Raw genomic sequence first — 18306 nt, forward strand, 5'->3', positions numbered from 1 at the left:
TTGATCGATGGACATGCGCATGCGTGAAAGGAATGAATCGGTAAGGCAGTTTTAAATTTCTGAGATTTATAAGGAAAATTCTAAATACACTGGATTTTACCTCATTGTGTCTGTTAATTTCGATTTGAATGTATGCAAAATAAACAAAACAAATCATTGACCAAACAGCGCTTCCTGTTTGAATCCCGCAAAGCATTGTGGGGTTCACCAGACGAAGAAGAAACTGGGAGGGACGCGCATGCGCAACCGACATGCGCGGTATATATGTATATATTATACATATAATCATGATACATGATTATATGTATAATCATGTATCATGCCGCCGTTTATCAAACAGACCGCTTGATAAAGCAAATGCTATTTGTAAAATGTGCCACACTGCTGTCAAATACACTGGAAGCAGACTAACCTTTAACTCACTTGAAACGTCATGGACTCCGCGGTGACGGTTCACCTCTTCACAGGAAGATTCACGTCGTTCTTCTTCCTTCTGCTCCACGCATGGTGAGGCAGAATTTCACCCTCCACTCCTGAAAGAGCAGTAACAGATGCTATCGACCCCATGCGTGTTATTGTTTACATCCGGAAATTTCGCGCATGCGCACAATGCTGGAGGGCGAAAACACTGTTTTACATGCCATTTATAGCTGCGCTGCCGCCGTTAACTAAATGAGACCTGGAGATGTAGGTGTTATTCATTCAGTTAAGTGTGCCACAGAACAATTAAAAATAACAGAAAACGGCTGAAGAATAACTCAAAACCTCTGGTATTTTTCTTTATCCCCCCTCTCCGTGTTGGCTATACTATACACACACTTGTTGCCGTAGCAACTGACAACAATGCCCCTGTATCAAGATTCAACAACAAAAAATAAATTTTCCATAAGAGCATTTAATTAAAAATTATTGAAATTTGAATTGTTTCATTTATTTTTATTAATGAAAATATATACAAACAATATATTTTTCAGCTAAATTAATTTAAATCGAGATGCATGTGATGAGGACATAAATCTTTTCTAACTGAATCACTGGTTGATGAGGAGGAATCTTAAATGTATTGCATCATAGCTTTTGAATCCAGATGTGTAGAGATCAGATTCCCATCCCTAAAACACCCATCATCCTCCAGCGTCCTGTGAATAAAACCCAAACATTTTATTTAAATTAGAAGTTTTATAGCAGACCAATAAAAAATAATTTTTATTCATAAATGTAGGCTCACTGACTGAGCTTTTCAACCTATATGAAACATATAAAACTGTATGTTTACTAGGGATTTGGGTGAGAAAGCAGTTTAAGCGTAGAAAAATGCATTTTTATTAAAAATTAAACACTTCATATCACTATTTTTTGTTCATGTTACAGTTTAATGGAAAATACACAAAACCGAGGTGTGTGGCTGATAGAAAAACAAGGAAACACAGATGCAAACATGCTAGTGAGTATAAAAATTAACAGCATCACATTCATGAACAGAATCAAGGTAGACATGTCAAATCCTGATAGAAATAAAAGGCAGATTGAAAAAAGTGTAAAAAATCTGTGTACAATAAAGGTTGCTGACAATCTTAGTATGCCGGAGCTGTTTGGATGTTTGTGTTAATTCACAATTAGACGTTACAAAAACACATTAGTTTTACTGTGGATGAGCAGAAACCAGGAGTGAAAGCCAAACATTTTATTTTTTCACGAAAAAGGAAACATTATAACAGCTGTAACTCTTTAGGTTATTCCAGCTAGCTGCTATGGTTGTGTTTTAATAACCATGCACTGTGTATAGTTTGTTTTCATTTTTTTCATCACAGATCTTAATATTTAGTTGTTTTTTTTACTGTCAGGCTACATATGCAAAGCCACATACAATGTAGGGATAATTGTACATGTCCTCTAGGTAGCTACTAGCGTTGTTTATTGATCCAGCAAAACCAAAACCCTCCAAACTGCAGTCATTAAGGTAGAAGTCCCTCCACAGCAAGCCGGCGGCCCATAAACAGCCACCACGGTATGAGATGACAAAATGATCGATAATGTCTCTGGAGATGAATGACAAGAATCTAGCTCTCTGGCTGTCGCGCCCACAGTGTGAGAGAAAAATAAGATTCAGTGTGAACAGATGGCCGACTCGTGAGCGCCTCCGGGGCTGAAAGACAACAGAGCCGAGTGTGACAGCTCAGGTCACATCACAGGTAGCCCATTTTACAGCAACATATGTAATGAGGTAATCGAACAACAGGCTCTTCTGGATGTTTGTTTTGATTCATTTTTGGCAGCAGGTTTTCTTCCCATTGCTATGGCACGATGACTGAATTTGATGGGAACGGTTCCAGTCGAAGCATAGGAAACAGAAAAGGCACGTTTCTTGACATCTCAAAGGACTGTGAACTCTCCCTGTGACTCAGTCCGACTTTCTTTCCGTCTCTTTCTACAGTCTATGTCTGCAGCTGAAGTGTTCATGCATTTGGGATCTGATCGCTCTCTCTGTCCTTGGCTTGTGTCGGTGTGAAGCCGTTGAGCTTGCTGCGCTCCGCTGCGTACTGCGACAGGTTTGTCAGGCTGATGTTTTCCTCTTTCTTTTCTCGGCTCTCTTCGTCTGGCTCCTCATCCTCGCCCGTTCTCTCCTCCCCTTGCATGGGCGTATTGATGGCCATGCTGGTACGCCGGGAGTCTTCGGTGATGTTCCTGCACAGGTCGCGGTTCTTGTTGCGCCGGGCCAGCTTGGTGAGCGAGCCGAAGCGCAGGTTGAAGAGGTTCTCCTCCGAGGAAGACGCAGTCTGTGGCGTCTGCTCGCTGCCTTGCTGGTCGTACGTCTCGCTGGCGCCCTTCAGCCTCAGGTTGTTCAGTTTGCCGTTGATGCTTTCTTGGGAAGAAGTCTTGAAGCGGCCGGCGTCCAGGCTGGCGAACATCGCCCGCTTCTCTGGAGAGAGAATGTCGAGCGAGTGAGCGCGCTGCTCCAGGCCCAGCTGGCGGCGCTCCATGCTGCGGATGGTGGCGGCCCGCTGGAGCTTGTCGTGGATCTCCACGCTCAGGCGCCGTCGCGTTTCACGGAACTCCGCTCTGACGTTAGCCTTCCACTCAGCAGCGTGAGCCTTGATCTCCCCGACCTGAAACAGAAAAACCAAAACGATCAGAACAGCACGTATATTACACACATAGAGGTTCATCTGAACAAATCACAATATCATCAATAAAAGTGTTTACACAATAAAAAAATACAAACAATGTTTTGTTTGGTTTGACTTGCAAGAAAAAAAAATAGGAATTCATTTCACCATATTATTCATAGTTTTATAAATCTCAGCGTTCCAAACAAAATATACTGCTCAAAAAAATAAAGAGAACATTTCACTTTAATTTTGTGTGTGGCTCCAAATCCAGGCCTCCATTGGTTAATAAATTTGATTTCCATTGATGATTTTTGTGTGATTTTGTTGTCAGCACATTCAACTTTGTACAGAACAAAGTATTCAATGAGAATATTTCATTCATTCAGATCTAGGATGTGTTATTTGAGTGTTCCCTTTATTTTTTTGAGCAGTGTACATAATTCACAAGCTCAAAATTTAGCTTATAAATTAAACATTTAATGTTCAAATTAAATATATAATTGAGGAGATAAGTATTTAGTTACCAGTTAGTTACTAAGGTCTGAGCTAAGTATTTAGTTTGGAAAATAAATATTTACTTTAGAACTAATTATTTAGTTAACAAACTAAATATTCAATTTATTAACTAAAAAAATTTGCTCGTAACTAAATATTTAATTTGAGATTACTGTAGTAAATATTACATGAATTAAATATTTAGAGTTTGGGAATCGGACATTCAGAAAATATGACTGAGAAATGAACTCCCATTTCTTGTCCATCACAAGCTAAATAAAATAAAATATTGCTGTTAATTTTTTACTGTGTCCCTCTACAAATGGCACCCATGGGTTAGTCCGCTTTAATCCATTTGTTATTAATTATTAATGTATTTCTAGAAAGTCCAGGTCGTTTATGGAGGTGTGAATACACAATCGAACCAAAATGACGAACTCTGGTCTACAAACCTCCGTCTGGGTTCGGTTGAAGTGAACTCTGATATGGTTTGTATGTATATGTGAACGCCAAGCGGACTGGAGAGTTGTAATCGATTGGATCTGGTTTTACCCAGTCAGAAATGCTTCTCTCTGACCTATGAAATCAAAATCATTGTTCAAAACTCCTTCTGTTCTTTGATTCGCCTGTTTGAAATTCATTCTGAGAAATTGAGCTCAATGAGAGAAATTCCAGATGGAGCATTGAAGGGAAATGAGAATTGAGTTGCGTAGGAAAGCGACACCAGGCTTGTTGAAGATGCAGAAATATGGACGCTCACCTCTTCTTTGGTCTTTTTAGAAAGAACTCTCAGCCAGTCTCCGATCATGCTGAGAACAGCAGCAAAGTACGCCAACCCCACCAGGATCCAGAACCACACCAGAGGCTTGTACCAGTTCATGTAGTCGATGGTGCGATTCCCCCCTGCAGCAGGAGCAAAAGCGATGTTAGAGGACCTGAGTCCTGCAGCTTCAGTAAACGGCTGCAGCTGTGGGCCGACCTGCCACGTAGTCGCCGATGCCCACGGTGGTGAGGGTGATCACAACGAAGTAGATGGCCTCCAGCGTCGTCCAGCCCTCGATGTGCTTGAAGATGACAGCAGGGATGGTGACGAAGACGATGCAGCCGGCGAGGATGAACAAGAGGGCGGATGTCACTCTTATCTTCGTTTGACTGATCTGTCTGTGTTTTTGCTGAGCAAACCAAGAAAGAGATTAGAAACTAGGAAAACGTGGATAAAGGTTCAAATATGATAGATTCACACTGGATATCCTTTAAAAAGATAAAGTGATACATAAACACAGCAGTTTTCAGACACTGGGCATCATTACATAGGTTGTTTTTCCTCTGAGAGCTAAAAAAACATACTGATAAAAACAAAGACAACACACTCCTCACCCTGAATATCTTTTCAACTCGCAAGATGCTTTTCACAAACATGGTGCCCAGCTGGTCTCCGATCCCCGCCAACAGGAAGCCAAAGAGAGGGATGCCAAAGATGGCATAAAGGATGCAGAAGATCTTCCCGCCTTCCGTGCTGGGAGCGATGTTCCCATAACCTGTGGAGAACAGGAGAACGTTTCAGAACCGCTCAGACCCAAAACAGACGCAGAGAAGAGCAGGGAAGGCTGGCGCGTAAGACGAGGAGCAAGACTCAATCAAGCTTCTCTTATGTAACTCAATCAATCGATGGCCTTATGCAATACCTCCTAGTGCATGGAAAAGCTCCAACTGTAATTAGGTTTAAAGGAAACTGCATTAATAATGACTTTACTGTAACATACAGAGATACAGTGAGGTCAGAATCAGTGACGGAGGAGGCAGCGTGATTCCTTCTTCTTTAACTCACCGAAACCCGACACTTAAAGCAGCAGCTGGCAGAATTACTTAAAACTCACATTTTTTACGTTAAGATGACGAATTTTGGTTTATTTTAATGATTTGCAAAAAGTTATGTGAAACTAAAGGAAAATGATATAGATAATAAAGTGAAAAGTGTTTGTTAGTATTTGCACCACTGAGTTGGTACTCTGGAACATTTTCACTCTTTTGGGGTTTTTCTCTGCGGCTGTAATCATCTAAACACTAAAAGTTTTTGCTGTTTGCAGTAAAACTGAGCCTGCTTTAAACCAGAACTTCCTCCCTGACCTGCTGCTCCGTTCCTGGATCTTTATGATGCTGAATGTTCACTAATGTTTTTTAATAAATGAAATATTATCTTTTATCTATGACATGATATATAAGACCTGTCAGAAGTAACAAGTGGTGTGTATGAATGGATTTTGTGAAGCTCTGTCCATGAAGGCAGCTGAAAGAGAAAGCTCATGTCTGATGAACCTCATGTTGGTGTTTTAAATGGTCTCTGAATCGTCTCCATGTTTTGTGTAAAAGCAGCAGAAGCTGTTTCAGGAAGGCGGCTCGTCGTGAGAAAACAACATGTTTATGTCAGCAGTTTCTCTAAGCAATTATGAGAATGCTGAGCTTCACAGGCTGTTAGCTCCAGGAGCGAGCGCCGGCGTTCAAATCACCCGGGAATAATAATGAGACCCAGGTCAGCTGAGACTTTACTGCATCTATTCAACCACAGCAAATAAAACTGGAAAGGACAGAAAAACATTTACTGTCAAAATGGGAACAATGAAATGTATTTTCATAAATGTTTTGTTTTATATTAACTTGTGGTTTATGACCTTCGCTGATAGGCTAGCTCCTTTTAGCACAACTTGAACACAACAATGTTGTTATCTAGCATCCAGTTGGATCGTTTTGAAGCAGAAATGAACCTCAGTGGGCCGAGAGAAGCAGCTTTATTATCCATCACTGCTGCCAGCAGACCGTGCGTCAGATTTACAGACGTACCAGAAACATAACACAAAATTTCCAGCTCAGGATTTATGTATTTTAATAAAATTCTGATAACTGCATTAAAACTTTTACATGCTAAAATTTATGCAATTAATAGAAATGAACAAGTTAAAATTCATACATTAAAAAATGTTCTGCAAAGTAATTATTACATTCTGTGTGAGGTTTAATATTAAACTTGACATCTTATTGACTCATACGGCTGAGGCTGCATGAACGCGTTGAGCAGAGCCTCTCTGGCTCCTACCTATGGTGGTGATGACCGTTCCAACAAAGAAGAAGGCGCTGCCCATGTCCCAGTAGCTGGAGTTGTACGTTTCTCCAATAGGCCTCACTCCTGCGCTCACAGCGTCTATCGCATGCTGCAGGAAACAGGGAGGAGGGACACTGATCAAAACTCAAGATTTATATAGAAATAAACTCTGATCAAAGCACAGGGAGAGAAAATAGCTAAACATGAGCAGCTCAGCAGTCATAGAGAAGAAACGGTTCAGAGCGCCGGGCTCCCAGACAGACTGTTTCTCTGCCCAGATATTCACACATGACCCTCAGCATGGATCCTGTCACACCTTTGACCTTATTTATAACCTCTGTTTCCCCACAGGACGGCTCAGAGTTTTCTAATTGGAGCAACCAGACAGAGATCTTCAGGCATCTCTCCAGATGTTTCTGGAGTCATCGCTCCGCTCCTCTCTGCTCCTCAGCTCGGCTCAGTCTGGGTCTGCAGACCGAAACATTCATGGAAGAAGGTTGGTTTTCTATCTGCTGGGTTCAGTTCCCAGAGTTCAAACTGCCCTCATATCTCAGAGAACTCCAGATGAAATGGACCAACCCACAGCATCATAGATCCTCCACCATACTTATCTATGAGTTAACTTTTCAATCTGACCCTCTTGTTTTTTTTCTTTTGGTTTTATTTTGTATTTTTCCTGAATTTACATATTTTACACTAGTTGGCAGCAGAGCTAGTGTAAAAGGTGAAATGCAGCACTACTGTTGTAGTTTGTTACATTAATCCATAAATATGTGTTAATGCAAAAAGTCTGGACAAACCACACACACCGTCACATTATGCACTTCATAGAAAAAGACTTCTAGACAAAATAAAGTCTAAAAATGTTTTAAAAATGAAAATAAATAAAACTTTATATGAAGGTGATTCAAACATTTAATCTTAAAAAGTGGAAAAACAACATCTGGTGGAACCTTGTAGAGTTAAAATAGTAACATCAGGATTTTTAAAATTTATGAGTTAATATAAATTAACTCATAAATTATGAGTTAATTTATATTAACTCATAAAACATATAGCCCCAGGGATTTCTGGGGCTATTGTTGTAAAACAATTATTTCTGCACATGGATTTTGTTCCTCCAACCCTTAATAAATGTACTTCAGTCAAAGGTTTGATTTGTTTTTTTCATTTTGGTTGAGAATTTGAATTTTTATTAGTTTGGTAGGAATAGTTTACAATAATTAACACTATTGTAAAAACACCAGAATTATCGTTTTTTTTTTTCATCAAATGGAAAAATAGTCTCACTAAACAAAAGGTTCTAAAATGGTACTGAATTTATTTCAAGGCTTTTAGCATCATGTTGCAGATTAATGTGATCCTGTAAATGCAGTCAGTAGGAATCAGAAGTGGAGCTGCAAGGATCAGTCTTAAAGGGCGTATTGGACTCAGCCCAGTGTCAGTGCAAACTTAAACAGCTCAGTTAAAATGTGAGTAAAGTCAGGAGGAACCTTCCAGAAGTTCAGGCTGCGGCTTCAGGTTAGCACACCTGGTCATGTGACCTCTATCAGCTGCTCTGTTACTCATACTCCATTTAGTCCATAAAAGAATTGCAGAAAGAGTTTTTCTTGATCTTGTACTCAAATAATTTAAAGTTATGTTAGTTGTGACACTAATCAACAGACTGTAAAATCTGAGGGAGTTTCTTTGTTTCAGAAATAAACAATATTTATGGAGTCTTGTGTTCAGACAGGATCTTGTTCCATGTTCCTGTTTAACCAAAGCTGTTCAGAGTTGGTCTTTTCTGTTTCGTCCACATATTATAGAGTGAAAACCAGTTACAGCATCTCTTCTCAATGATCTCCCTCTGGGCTCCATTATGCACCCAGGAACATCAACCTATTATCTTTTGTTCTTTATAATCTCTGTCTTTATGGGCATTAGATGAGAAAAGCATTTATTTTATAATTTTCATATACATGTGCTCGGTAATATTCTGCCTCTGGGGGCAAATGTTCACTGTGAAACTGTTTGCTCTCAGCACTGCTTTCAGCTGCGGCTTCTTCATTCAGGGCAACCCCCAATCTGTTCACTCAAGCTTTCTGAAAGCTGCAAGCCGTTAGAATAAAATATGCATGTACTCTTCTGACACACATTTCCAAGCAGTAAAACACAACCTGCAAACACGCTGCTGGACGTGCTTACTCACCATCTCACCTCAGCTGCATCAACCCAACTAACAACATCCACTCAATCTAAAAATAATCGCTTCCAAAATGCTTGAGGTTTTAATAAACATTAATCATTTATGAGGGAAAATATCCTATCAAAAAAGCCAAACATTTCCTAATTTTAGAGTCGAGGGGCAGAAATACATAGCTGCTCGATGTGTCTGAATATTTTATAAGGACTTCTATTTTTGCCCCATAACTTTTACAACCACACTAAAAAAGGATCTGTCTGAGATGCAAGTATCAGGTTGTCCAAATAACGGCTAATTTATTCAAATCAATAGTGAAAACAAATATTTGTTATGTTAAGACATTAATTTACATCTAAAATCAATATAAACAGTCATTTTCATCTTGGCACACAGCTCCACACAAAGCTGCAGACACACACACACACACACGCACACACACGCACACACACACACACACACACACACACACACAGATGTTCAGCCAGTCTACAATGATGCTGTCAGCTCCACACAGGCCGTGCACAAGCCACATGGACGCCACCGCTACAGAGTCAAAGTTCCATCTCAAGCTAAGCTAAGCTAAGCTAAGCTAAGCAGACACATTCCTCTCCTTGGGATGCCGGATGCTTGAAACCAAATATGAATCTCAGCTTCACCTCCTTTCTAATCAATTCAGCTAATAATTATTTGATCACTTGAGTCTCTTCACTGAAATCTCATTCCTGAACAGTCAGATAATTCCAGAAGCTTCATACCTGGTCACACCACAGCAGATCACTGTGAATGCCACAGCCTTTCTGCCTAAATGATGCTCTATTCAGAGCAACACACATGCTTCAGACACAATTCTTCATGTTCTTTAAACTAACCAACATAACAGTAACTTTTAAACTACGGTACCCAAATCTGTGTCTGCCTACAAACCTCAGTCTGGGTTCGGTTGAAGTTCGGTTTGAATTCATGTGAAAGCTAAGCGGAGCAGAGGCCGCTCCAAAAGCAGGAAGTGGACTACAGCACAGGGCATTCTGGGTAAATCCAACCAAAACAAATATGCTAGCCTAGCGCTAGCAGCAGAAATGGCTCCTGGTCTTTAGCCTAAAGAGAAATCCTCCCACCGCTAAAACCTGACGCCTCCATCTTGTTTCCATCTGGTGAAGAAGGAAGTTGCTCTCAGTGTCTTCAGAGGTTTTTGTGTCGTTTCCTTCAGTGGTTCTTGGTGCAGCGCCCCCACAGGCCAGGAGGGGAACAGGTTGGTTTGACTCAGAACCACAGCAACTGGAGGAGGAGCAGATGATGGAGTTCTGGGTTCCAGTAGAACCGGGTCCAACGGGCTGTCAGGTGGGAAAACATCTGATGTTGTTTTGTCCACAAGCCAGGATTGTTATTGTTTGGTGGCAGACAAACTAGAATAGTCAAAGGAAAATGAGGGCTGACACCCTGTCGTTTATGAGATTTAATAAAAACTATGTAAAGCATTTGAGAAACCTTGCAGGTGAGAATTGGTGGATATAAAAGCAACACAAGGTCTCATTTTGTACTGGAGGAAGTCGAGTGTGAAATGACCAAGACTGGTTTGAAAAGTCTCAAACTCATTTGAGGTTATTTTTGTCTGATGTGAAACTTTGTGAATTTGGTAATTATCCAAACTGTTTGTTTCTCCGTAATGTTCTGGTCTGCTTTGGTTTCTCTACAGGTGCAGAAACGCTGCCACCTCCAGCTGGCTGATGCGTTTTCTCGTCCTGCGCTGCAGATCATTAGAGAGCAGACCGTCGCTGCAGATTTCCATCCTCTCAGCGGCGTTTCCTCCCCTCAGCGGGTGACAGCAGCGATCCGGGCAGCAGCTTCCTCACGCTCTCCACCCCCTGCTGCATTCTGACACGCTGCCAACAACTCTGCTCTGCAACACTTTCAACATCAGTAACACCTGAACACTGACCCAAACCACCTTGAAATCTTTGATGCTACAACCAAGAACTGAGTTCAACAACAATAACAGGTGGTTTTACTATTAAAGAACAAATTCTGAACTAATACTTTAAGGCTAAATCCCTCCTCTGCAGCATTCTGTGCAGCTAATCCTTAGAAATAAAAACAAACCCAACCTGTTACACTTTTCTCTTATGTTACATAATTCATGGCATGCTAGAGTGTTTCTGATGTATTTTTACTTGCAGTAATCCGGTGAATGCAGAAGTTTATTTGCAGATTAGTGAGTCATCAATACATGGAGCCTAACTGCTGCCAGAGACATAATGCCACAGTGAGTCATCAACCAAAGCCAATTAGGGCTGCAGTGTTTGTGGCACCCAGTGGGTGAGTGGGCATCTGCGGTACCGGAGCAGACGTGACGAGGTCAACAGACGCGCATGGCCGCATTAAGTCAGCACACGCTGTGCGGCGAGCCTTAACGAGTGCTGCCGTCCTGATAGATCGGCCCACACAGGCTTCCCAAGGTTGCCATTTTCCTGTCAACTTCTCCACCAGAACAGTTTGACAACAGAGCGTCGCCGCTGCCAGCTCTCCGCTGAGCGACTGGAGCACAAACAGATAACTAATAACCAAAGCTGTAAGAGGAGCAGGCAGACTTTCTGATGATGTACGTGTGAAGCAGCAGGTCCTGCAGGCCTTTTCTTCAAACAGCAGACACATAAAACTGAGTCATTCTGCTACTGTAAGAGCTGCTCCAACGTTTATTAGGAATACGTTTGTTTTTCAGAAAGACTGATATTCACTTTCTTCCTCTTTCCATCAGTGAACATGTCATTATTACATCTGTGCAGTAATCATAAATCTGCTGCCAGTCAAGCTTAACAAAGCTCAAACTTCAGAGAACTTTGAACTGAACAATGACGCGTTTTACTGACAAACTTAAAATGAATGCAGCTTTAATGATTCTCTATTTGTGTTCTGAACCAAAGATTTTCACAGTGTTTACAGGAGCAAACTCTGGATGTTGGATGCATTTTTCCCTCCAGCTGAGCAGAGTGACAGGCAGGAGATACACTAAGGACATTTAAACCTTAGATACGCTCCTGGTTGTTAGCAGATCTTTTCCTGCTCAGTTCGTTTCTTTGTGTTCAGTTTCTTTTTTTTCTTGTTTCTGTTCTTTCTGCAGTTAAATGAATGAATCTTCGATCGGCGTTATTTTCTCCTCTTAGTTTGCAGTTTGAGAGTAATTCATTATTTTCCTTCTATTTTCCAAATCTTTATAAAAACACTGACGCTGCTGGTTTCACTGTGACTAAGTTTAAAAAGGTGAAGAGTTGTGCATTCTTTTGAGACACTTTGTAAAGTTTGGAAACTCAAACTTTGACATGGGCAAATAGAAAGTGTTCTGAAGAAAATCCATGTTGTCATTTCATAACAACACATTAAAAGTTCAGGCTTGCTACGGTTTGCTGTTCATCAGGTAGAAACCGAGTCATTCAGAATTCAAATATATAAATCCACTGAACACTGAGATAGTCTTCCTTCAGACTGGTTCTGTCATGGCATGAATCTGAAGTAGAGATTGAGCTGATTTGTCCAGAAGACGCTGCTGGCTGTGATTCACTCCAGGAGGTTTGTGTCTGCAGATCTGCTCAATGAATAATTGATTCCTCTGGACCCCAGGCTCGCCACGCTAAAGGTTTTCATTTCCACACGTCTTCTTAGGGAGTACTTTCATTGATTTTTTCAAAAACTCATGATGGAGCATCAGTGGCTGAAAGGCTGAGTACAACAAAGGGAATGTGGTGCAGAAAAAGGACGGATCCCAAATAAAGTTTGGATGAGCTGCAGAGGGAGAGAGGCTCTGCCGAACAGAGTGGGCGATCAAATGGAGTTATTCTGGTGGAAAGATGAGCGCCACCGACCCGTTTGGGTTAGTTCAAGGACTGGGCTGCAGACTGAGAACTGCCTGGTTGTTACATAAGGTTGTTGTTGTTGCTGGGTTCTTTTTCCTTCCTGGGTTTTTTGCAGCGTATTGTAACGGTTTCTGCAGTCTGGCTGATCTTCAGGCCTGAACCTGTAAACTTTCTGCTCTTCGTACTCCGGCACATCTCAAATCATTTTCCCATTCCCGTTTCCACTTGTGCGTGTCATGGTGATGCAGTGACCCTCAGCCTGGACGATGATTCAGTTTAATGCCAGAGAACAGAATAAATCACTGCTGTGCTTCATATCACTGCTGCTGACAGAGTAAAAAACAGTTAAATGGACGGTTAATTTGGATCCTGACTGAACTCGGTCTCTGTTTCCTGGACTATAAACTGACAACAAGGGAAATTTCAAGTCCTGCTGATAAATTACTGGTTCAGTTTGTCACTGGTTGAGTTTCTACTTGAAGTCAGAAAAATCCCAGCAACTTTTTTTATTTCCTTGAACTCTACATGGATCATTCTGTCCCTTTTCTCTGGAATCAATTTAATTAATTCTAACCTTGAATTGGATATAAATACATTTGACTTCCAAACTGTGACTAATACAGACAGGAGAACGTGTTGAAGGAAACAACAGGTACACACACACCTCTGCTCAGGTTTCACAGGCGAGGCGGAGTGTCAGAGTCAGATCAGGCGAGACTTTTCTGAAGTTGACAAGAACATCCTCAGATATCACACTCAAGTTCAGAAAGCTGCAAAAATGTAGAATTGATCTTTAAATGTTGGAATTAAGATCTGAGATTCTCCAAACAGTGATTAAATAAACCTGAAGTTAGCCTCTCATATAGCAGATGTATAGATGTTAAGCCAACAGAGGACAGCAGACATCACCTCTTCTCCTGACCTGTCCAGCATTCTCCTTTTCTTTATGACAAATGTCAACATGAACAGACAGTTCAGATCAGATTTCTCCTGTGACATTTCAGCCTCCAAAACAACGTCTGACTAATTTACAGCGAATCTCATCACTGATCTTCCACATGTGAGATAAACTCCAGGCTGATTTTAGCTATGCTACATAGAAACACAATATTAGACTGTGAAAATAGGCTAATGGATTCATAGTGAAACATTTTGTTTTTATTCACAAATTAAATTAAAAGTGAATTAGGAGAGTTTTATCATCTTGATCTCTGGTGGTTTTGTGGCTGTTGCTCGTGTTATTTCCATCTGTTCTAGTTTTTATTTCCTCTCTGTATTTTGTCGTTTGTCTCCATAGTTTTCCCTCCATCCCTGATCTGCACATAAACATGCAGCCTGTCGTTCTTTAGGCTTTTATTCTGCAACACTTCCTGCCTTCACCTGTTCTGTCACAGCCTGATATGGTGACAAACATTTTGTCTTAGTTTACAGTTAACAGTGGCGATCCTCAAGGCTCTGTCCTCAGCCCCCTCTTGTTCATCTCTTTCCTCTTGGTAGTTTCTGCTGCAGAGTCGATATAAATTTGGTTACAGTGAAGTTTACACCCAACTCTACTTTATTTTAGGGCCTCAATCGTCTCTCTGACTTCCCTCTTTTACCGTTCAAATGAAACTGAATGCTGGTTTACCTCAAGATTCCTCAGATTAAACTGATAAAACACAGGTTATGTTCATTGGTACAAAATCATCGGTTTCTGTTGCCTGCTGTTCCATGACTCTCCCTTCCCTTAGGTTAAAGGTCAAGGGGTTATCCTTCACTGAGTAAGTTATTCTGTCCTTGAAGAACTTGACTTGCTCTCCAACTCCTGAAGCGTTTTGAAAGCCCATCTGTTGGAGACTAGATGCAACATGGATAAGATCCAAACCCACCTTGATGATGGCGTCCAGCTCGGTGGGAGTCACACAGGGGTTCCTCTCCAGAAAGGAGGCCTTCTCCAGGGTGATGCTGGTCTTCTGGTTGCTCTCAAAGGGCTGCTCCAGGGCCTTGAAGGCCAGAGCTCCAGCCACCAGGTAGAGGACCACCACCACGAACACCGCCATCACCGTCTTCCACTTCATCACGGACTGCAGCGCCGCGATGGAGCCGTCGGTGCTGGCGTCCAGGCTGGCCACCATGCTGGCGGAGCGCGAGGAGATGGAGAGGCGCGGCAGGGCGCAGTGGCCGTTGGCCCGCGGGTCGTAGCCCATCGGGTTCTGCATGGTGGCCACGCTGGCATGGACCAGGCTGGACTTCACCATGCCTGGCTGCATCTTTTTGGGCGGCACCAAGTGGGTCTGGACCGCCACTAGGAAACAAGACCAGAAGAAATGTTAAGTTTTATTTGGACAGACGGAACATGAAAACATTTCCATGGCCTGGAGGAAAAGTACAAGAAATCTGGAGATTTTTTCTTCCCTGTAAAGTGAATGCAAAGGCATTTTGGTCTGCCGAATCGATCCCAGAGCCCAGACACATCTATCTTGGTCTGTGGTAAACAGCTTGTTGACATGTAGAATTAAAAATGTAAACCAATGACATGTGTTTAACTAAACCATTTCTAATGGTTTGCAGTTCAGATTTAATAGTTAGAGATATCTTACTGCATGCAGACATAAGAGCATTACAGCCATTAAAATCTCTATTATCCCCACTCACAAGGTCTATAAAGCTTTTCTCTGCTCACTCGCGGAAAATAGACGGCTTCTTGCAGAGGAATGCTATCAGGAAAAAATAAGTATTATCCACGTTAGGCTCGCCCTCCTTCACCTTCAGATTAACTTCAACATCAACTTCTGCTTCAATCATGCTGGAAAGCATTAAACAACGTTCTGATCGAAAAATATGGAAACAGAACTAAACCGAGCAAAACAATCATTTACAAACAGTTATGGGTTATTGATACGGGCAATACGGCTCACACCCAGGGCGCCACTGAGTGAGGGGATCACAGGTAGAAAGCAAACAAAAAAGTTGTTGTTTGCACCTCAAGCAATTTTTGTGCTTGTCTTTATTTTCCATCAACAGAGAATAGATCCTCCGTCCTGTCCTCCGTTTGGTTTTCACAGAATGACGAAAAAGTTCTAAAAATGGCGGCGAGTCGTTCATGGCAATGAAATGGTTCTGACTGAAGTGGGGCCGGCTGGGTTTTAACACGTTCATTTTGATTAAATAATTAATAGATTTTAACATGTTTGCATTTTGCATCGTGTTTCTGGTCTGTTCTGATGCACAAGCGACATCCAGAAACGACGAACCGCAGCGCCTCTTCTCTGGTCCACTGAGGGTTAATTCCTCTAAACGATCTGATTGGACGAAGGAAAAGACTATTGATGTATTGAAGTTGTGCTAAAAACAGTTAGCCTATCAACGAAGCATGAAATAGCATGCTAAGCCTGTAGCAGCTAACGCTAATGTCAGTGAGCACAGCCCAGATTTCTAGAGAAGCTCCATTAATGATCAGGACTTCCTGAAATTCTGGAAAGATGAACTTTAAGTTTTTCAATTGAAATACGATTAATTAATTAAAGTCCCAGAAATGAATGAATGAATGAGACCACAGCACCGCCTTCATGCAGACAGGCCTCTCTGGTTCACTAAGCTGACAGCAGATCTTCCAAACATTTCATGAAGAAATGTTCCCACTAACATCACTCTGCTGGGTTAGGTATTAATAAATGCATAAGATGTTGCTGCAGGTCAACAAGCCACAGCATGAAGGAACCAAATTTAGAAAACTTTTAAATGTGTTGGCTTATGAAGCTCTTCAGAGCTCTGGCCTCCACCCAAACACCCACACCTCTCCGGCTGGAGCGCCTCAGGGCGGCGGCTGTCTGAGACGCTTCTCATCTCCACATGGAGGGTCGGATGAGAAATGGATTTACTGGAGGAAGAACGGTTCTGCTTTAATGCAACTCTAAGCCAAACATCCACCAGGAATCAAGAACGTCCAAGAACAGTCTCAATCTCTGACAGAGGAATCATTTTAGTTATTCACTAAAAGTTACGTTTACGGGCAGAAATATACCAAATGCTGCAACAAGCTGCACAGGAAAAAGCAGCAGAGTCCTGATCAACACGGGGAAAACACCCTCAGTTCATCTCGTCCTTGGGTTTGTGTGTAAATGCCTTGTGAACACGCTGGAGCTGACTTTTCTTCTGGGTCTGGATCTGTTGGTGAGCAGCACGGCGCCGTCGGCCTTCCTGTGGAAACTGAAACCTCGGCTGAAGCCACCAAGTCTGCAGGTTTTATGCAATCAGTTCTGGACAACCTCAGGAGCCTGGCGGCTCGCAGCTTCCTGGTTCACCACCAGGGGGCGTAGCTACTGCCTCATCAATGTTAAACATAAGAAATATGTTTCCAACTGAATATTTTCAGGTAGTTGACTTTTTGTAATTTTTTTGTGTAAGGCAGTAATCTCTTTTCTTAATTAAGGCTTACAATAAAACATTTCTATCAACACTAAAAATATTTCAAGTGTTTTTCTTTCAAGGATAATTCATGCAATGAGTGACTTGAAAATAGGATTTATTGATGAATTTGGAAATAATTCTTGTAAGATTAGTTTTATTTAGACATTTAAACTCTTGATGGGTAATCTGTTCATCACAAACAGCTGAGCAGTTCCAAATGTTCCCAATAAACTGATTTTGCAGAGAGATTAAAACCTTCAGGGCCAAATGTAGCAGTAAATGTAAATGTTCTGTAATCAGTGGAAGTGGATAACTAACGTTTATATCACTGTGGGTGATAACTGTGATAAACAATGAAAAAACAGGAAAAGTTGTTTTATTTACTTTGTTTTTTATGTAATACATCTTAGATGAAGCAGTCTTCAAGGAAGAAAGTGAAGGTGAAAAACTGCGGCTCACCAGGAAACCATGTTTTATGACATTTAGAAAAATAAATGTAAACTAAGAACCCAAACTACAACTTGCAGTCCAAACCAAACTGCAGCGAACATAACACCGTCTGGCTTCCTGGAGGTGAAGGTGCCATTACTGTAAATTCATTTGGAGCTACTGAAACAGCTTCACATTGATTCCTGTAAATTAGATAAGCAGGGAGGGGAAAGTGTTTCATGCTATTAGATGCCTTCACTCCTCTGGCCTCACACTGCGCTTCTCTGACCAGAGAGGAAAAAGGAAAATACACAGATGATGATCCATAATGGAAGAGGTGGAGCTGATGGTGGAGGAGCTGATCCCATCGGATGTTCTGATGGGACCTGCAGAACTTCTGGGTTGGAGCTGGTTGAAGTAAAACTCCAGCAGGTTTCTGCTTTTCCTGTTTCACTCTTTAAACAGTTTTAATAAACGATTTGAAATAAGAGTCGGATACTGTTGGTTCTGTGTTGGTTCTGTGTTGGTTCTCTGTTGGTTCTGTGTTGGTTCTGTGTTGGTTCTCTGTTGGTTCTCTGTTGGTTCTGTGATTCCTGATGGCAGCGAGCTGCTTCCAGGCATTAACTCATAAAATCCGCCATCAAGCTGCTATTGAACGCCTGCATCTTCCGGTAAAAGCAGTTTTTCAAAATAAAAGTCATGCTGTCAAATATTTAAAATGCACTAACAAGGAATCTGGTTAAAACATATATAAGT

At 41.5% G+C, this 18306-nt stretch overlaps 1 protein-coding gene and 1 long non-coding RNA gene across 3 annotated transcripts in view; one reads left to right on the top strand and one right to left on the bottom strand.

The window, feature by feature from the left end:
- Positions 1-1669: 1669 nt before the first annotated feature.
- kcnk10b (potassium channel, subfamily K, member 10b) overlaps positions 1670-18306 on the bottom strand; it is a 20086-nt gene continuing 3449 nt past the window's right edge. For both annotated transcript variants that reach the window (XM_016664604.1, XM_007578928.2), the window contains exons 2-7: positions 14601-15016; positions 6697-6811; positions 4983-5143; positions 4585-4777; positions 4366-4508; positions 1670-3107 (exon numbers count right to left, since the gene is read on the bottom strand). In XM_016664604.1, coding sequence (XP_016520090.1) covers positions 2457-3107; positions 4366-4508; positions 4585-4777; positions 4983-5143; positions 6697-6811; positions 14601-15016 — 1679 coding nt within the window. In that variant the 3' untranslated portion in view covers positions 1670-2456. The remainder of the gene's footprint in view (positions 3108-4365; positions 4509-4584; positions 4778-4982; positions 5144-6696; positions 6812-14600; positions 15017-18306) is intronic.
- LOC107834006 (uncharacterized) lies at positions 10135-12231 on the top strand. Its single transcript, XR_001659782.1, has 2 exons — positions 10135-10225; positions 10581-12231. It is a non-coding gene; the product is annotated as an uncharacterized LOC107834006 (long non-coding RNA).

Source organism: Poecilia formosa, unplaced genomic scaffold (assembly GCF_000485575.1).
Source record: "Poecilia formosa unplaced genomic scaffold, Poecilia_formosa-5.1.2 Scaffold498, whole genome shotgun sequence".
In the NCBI taxonomy this organism is placed as follows: Eukaryota; Metazoa; Chordata; class Actinopteri; order Cyprinodontiformes; family Poeciliidae; genus Poecilia; species Poecilia formosa.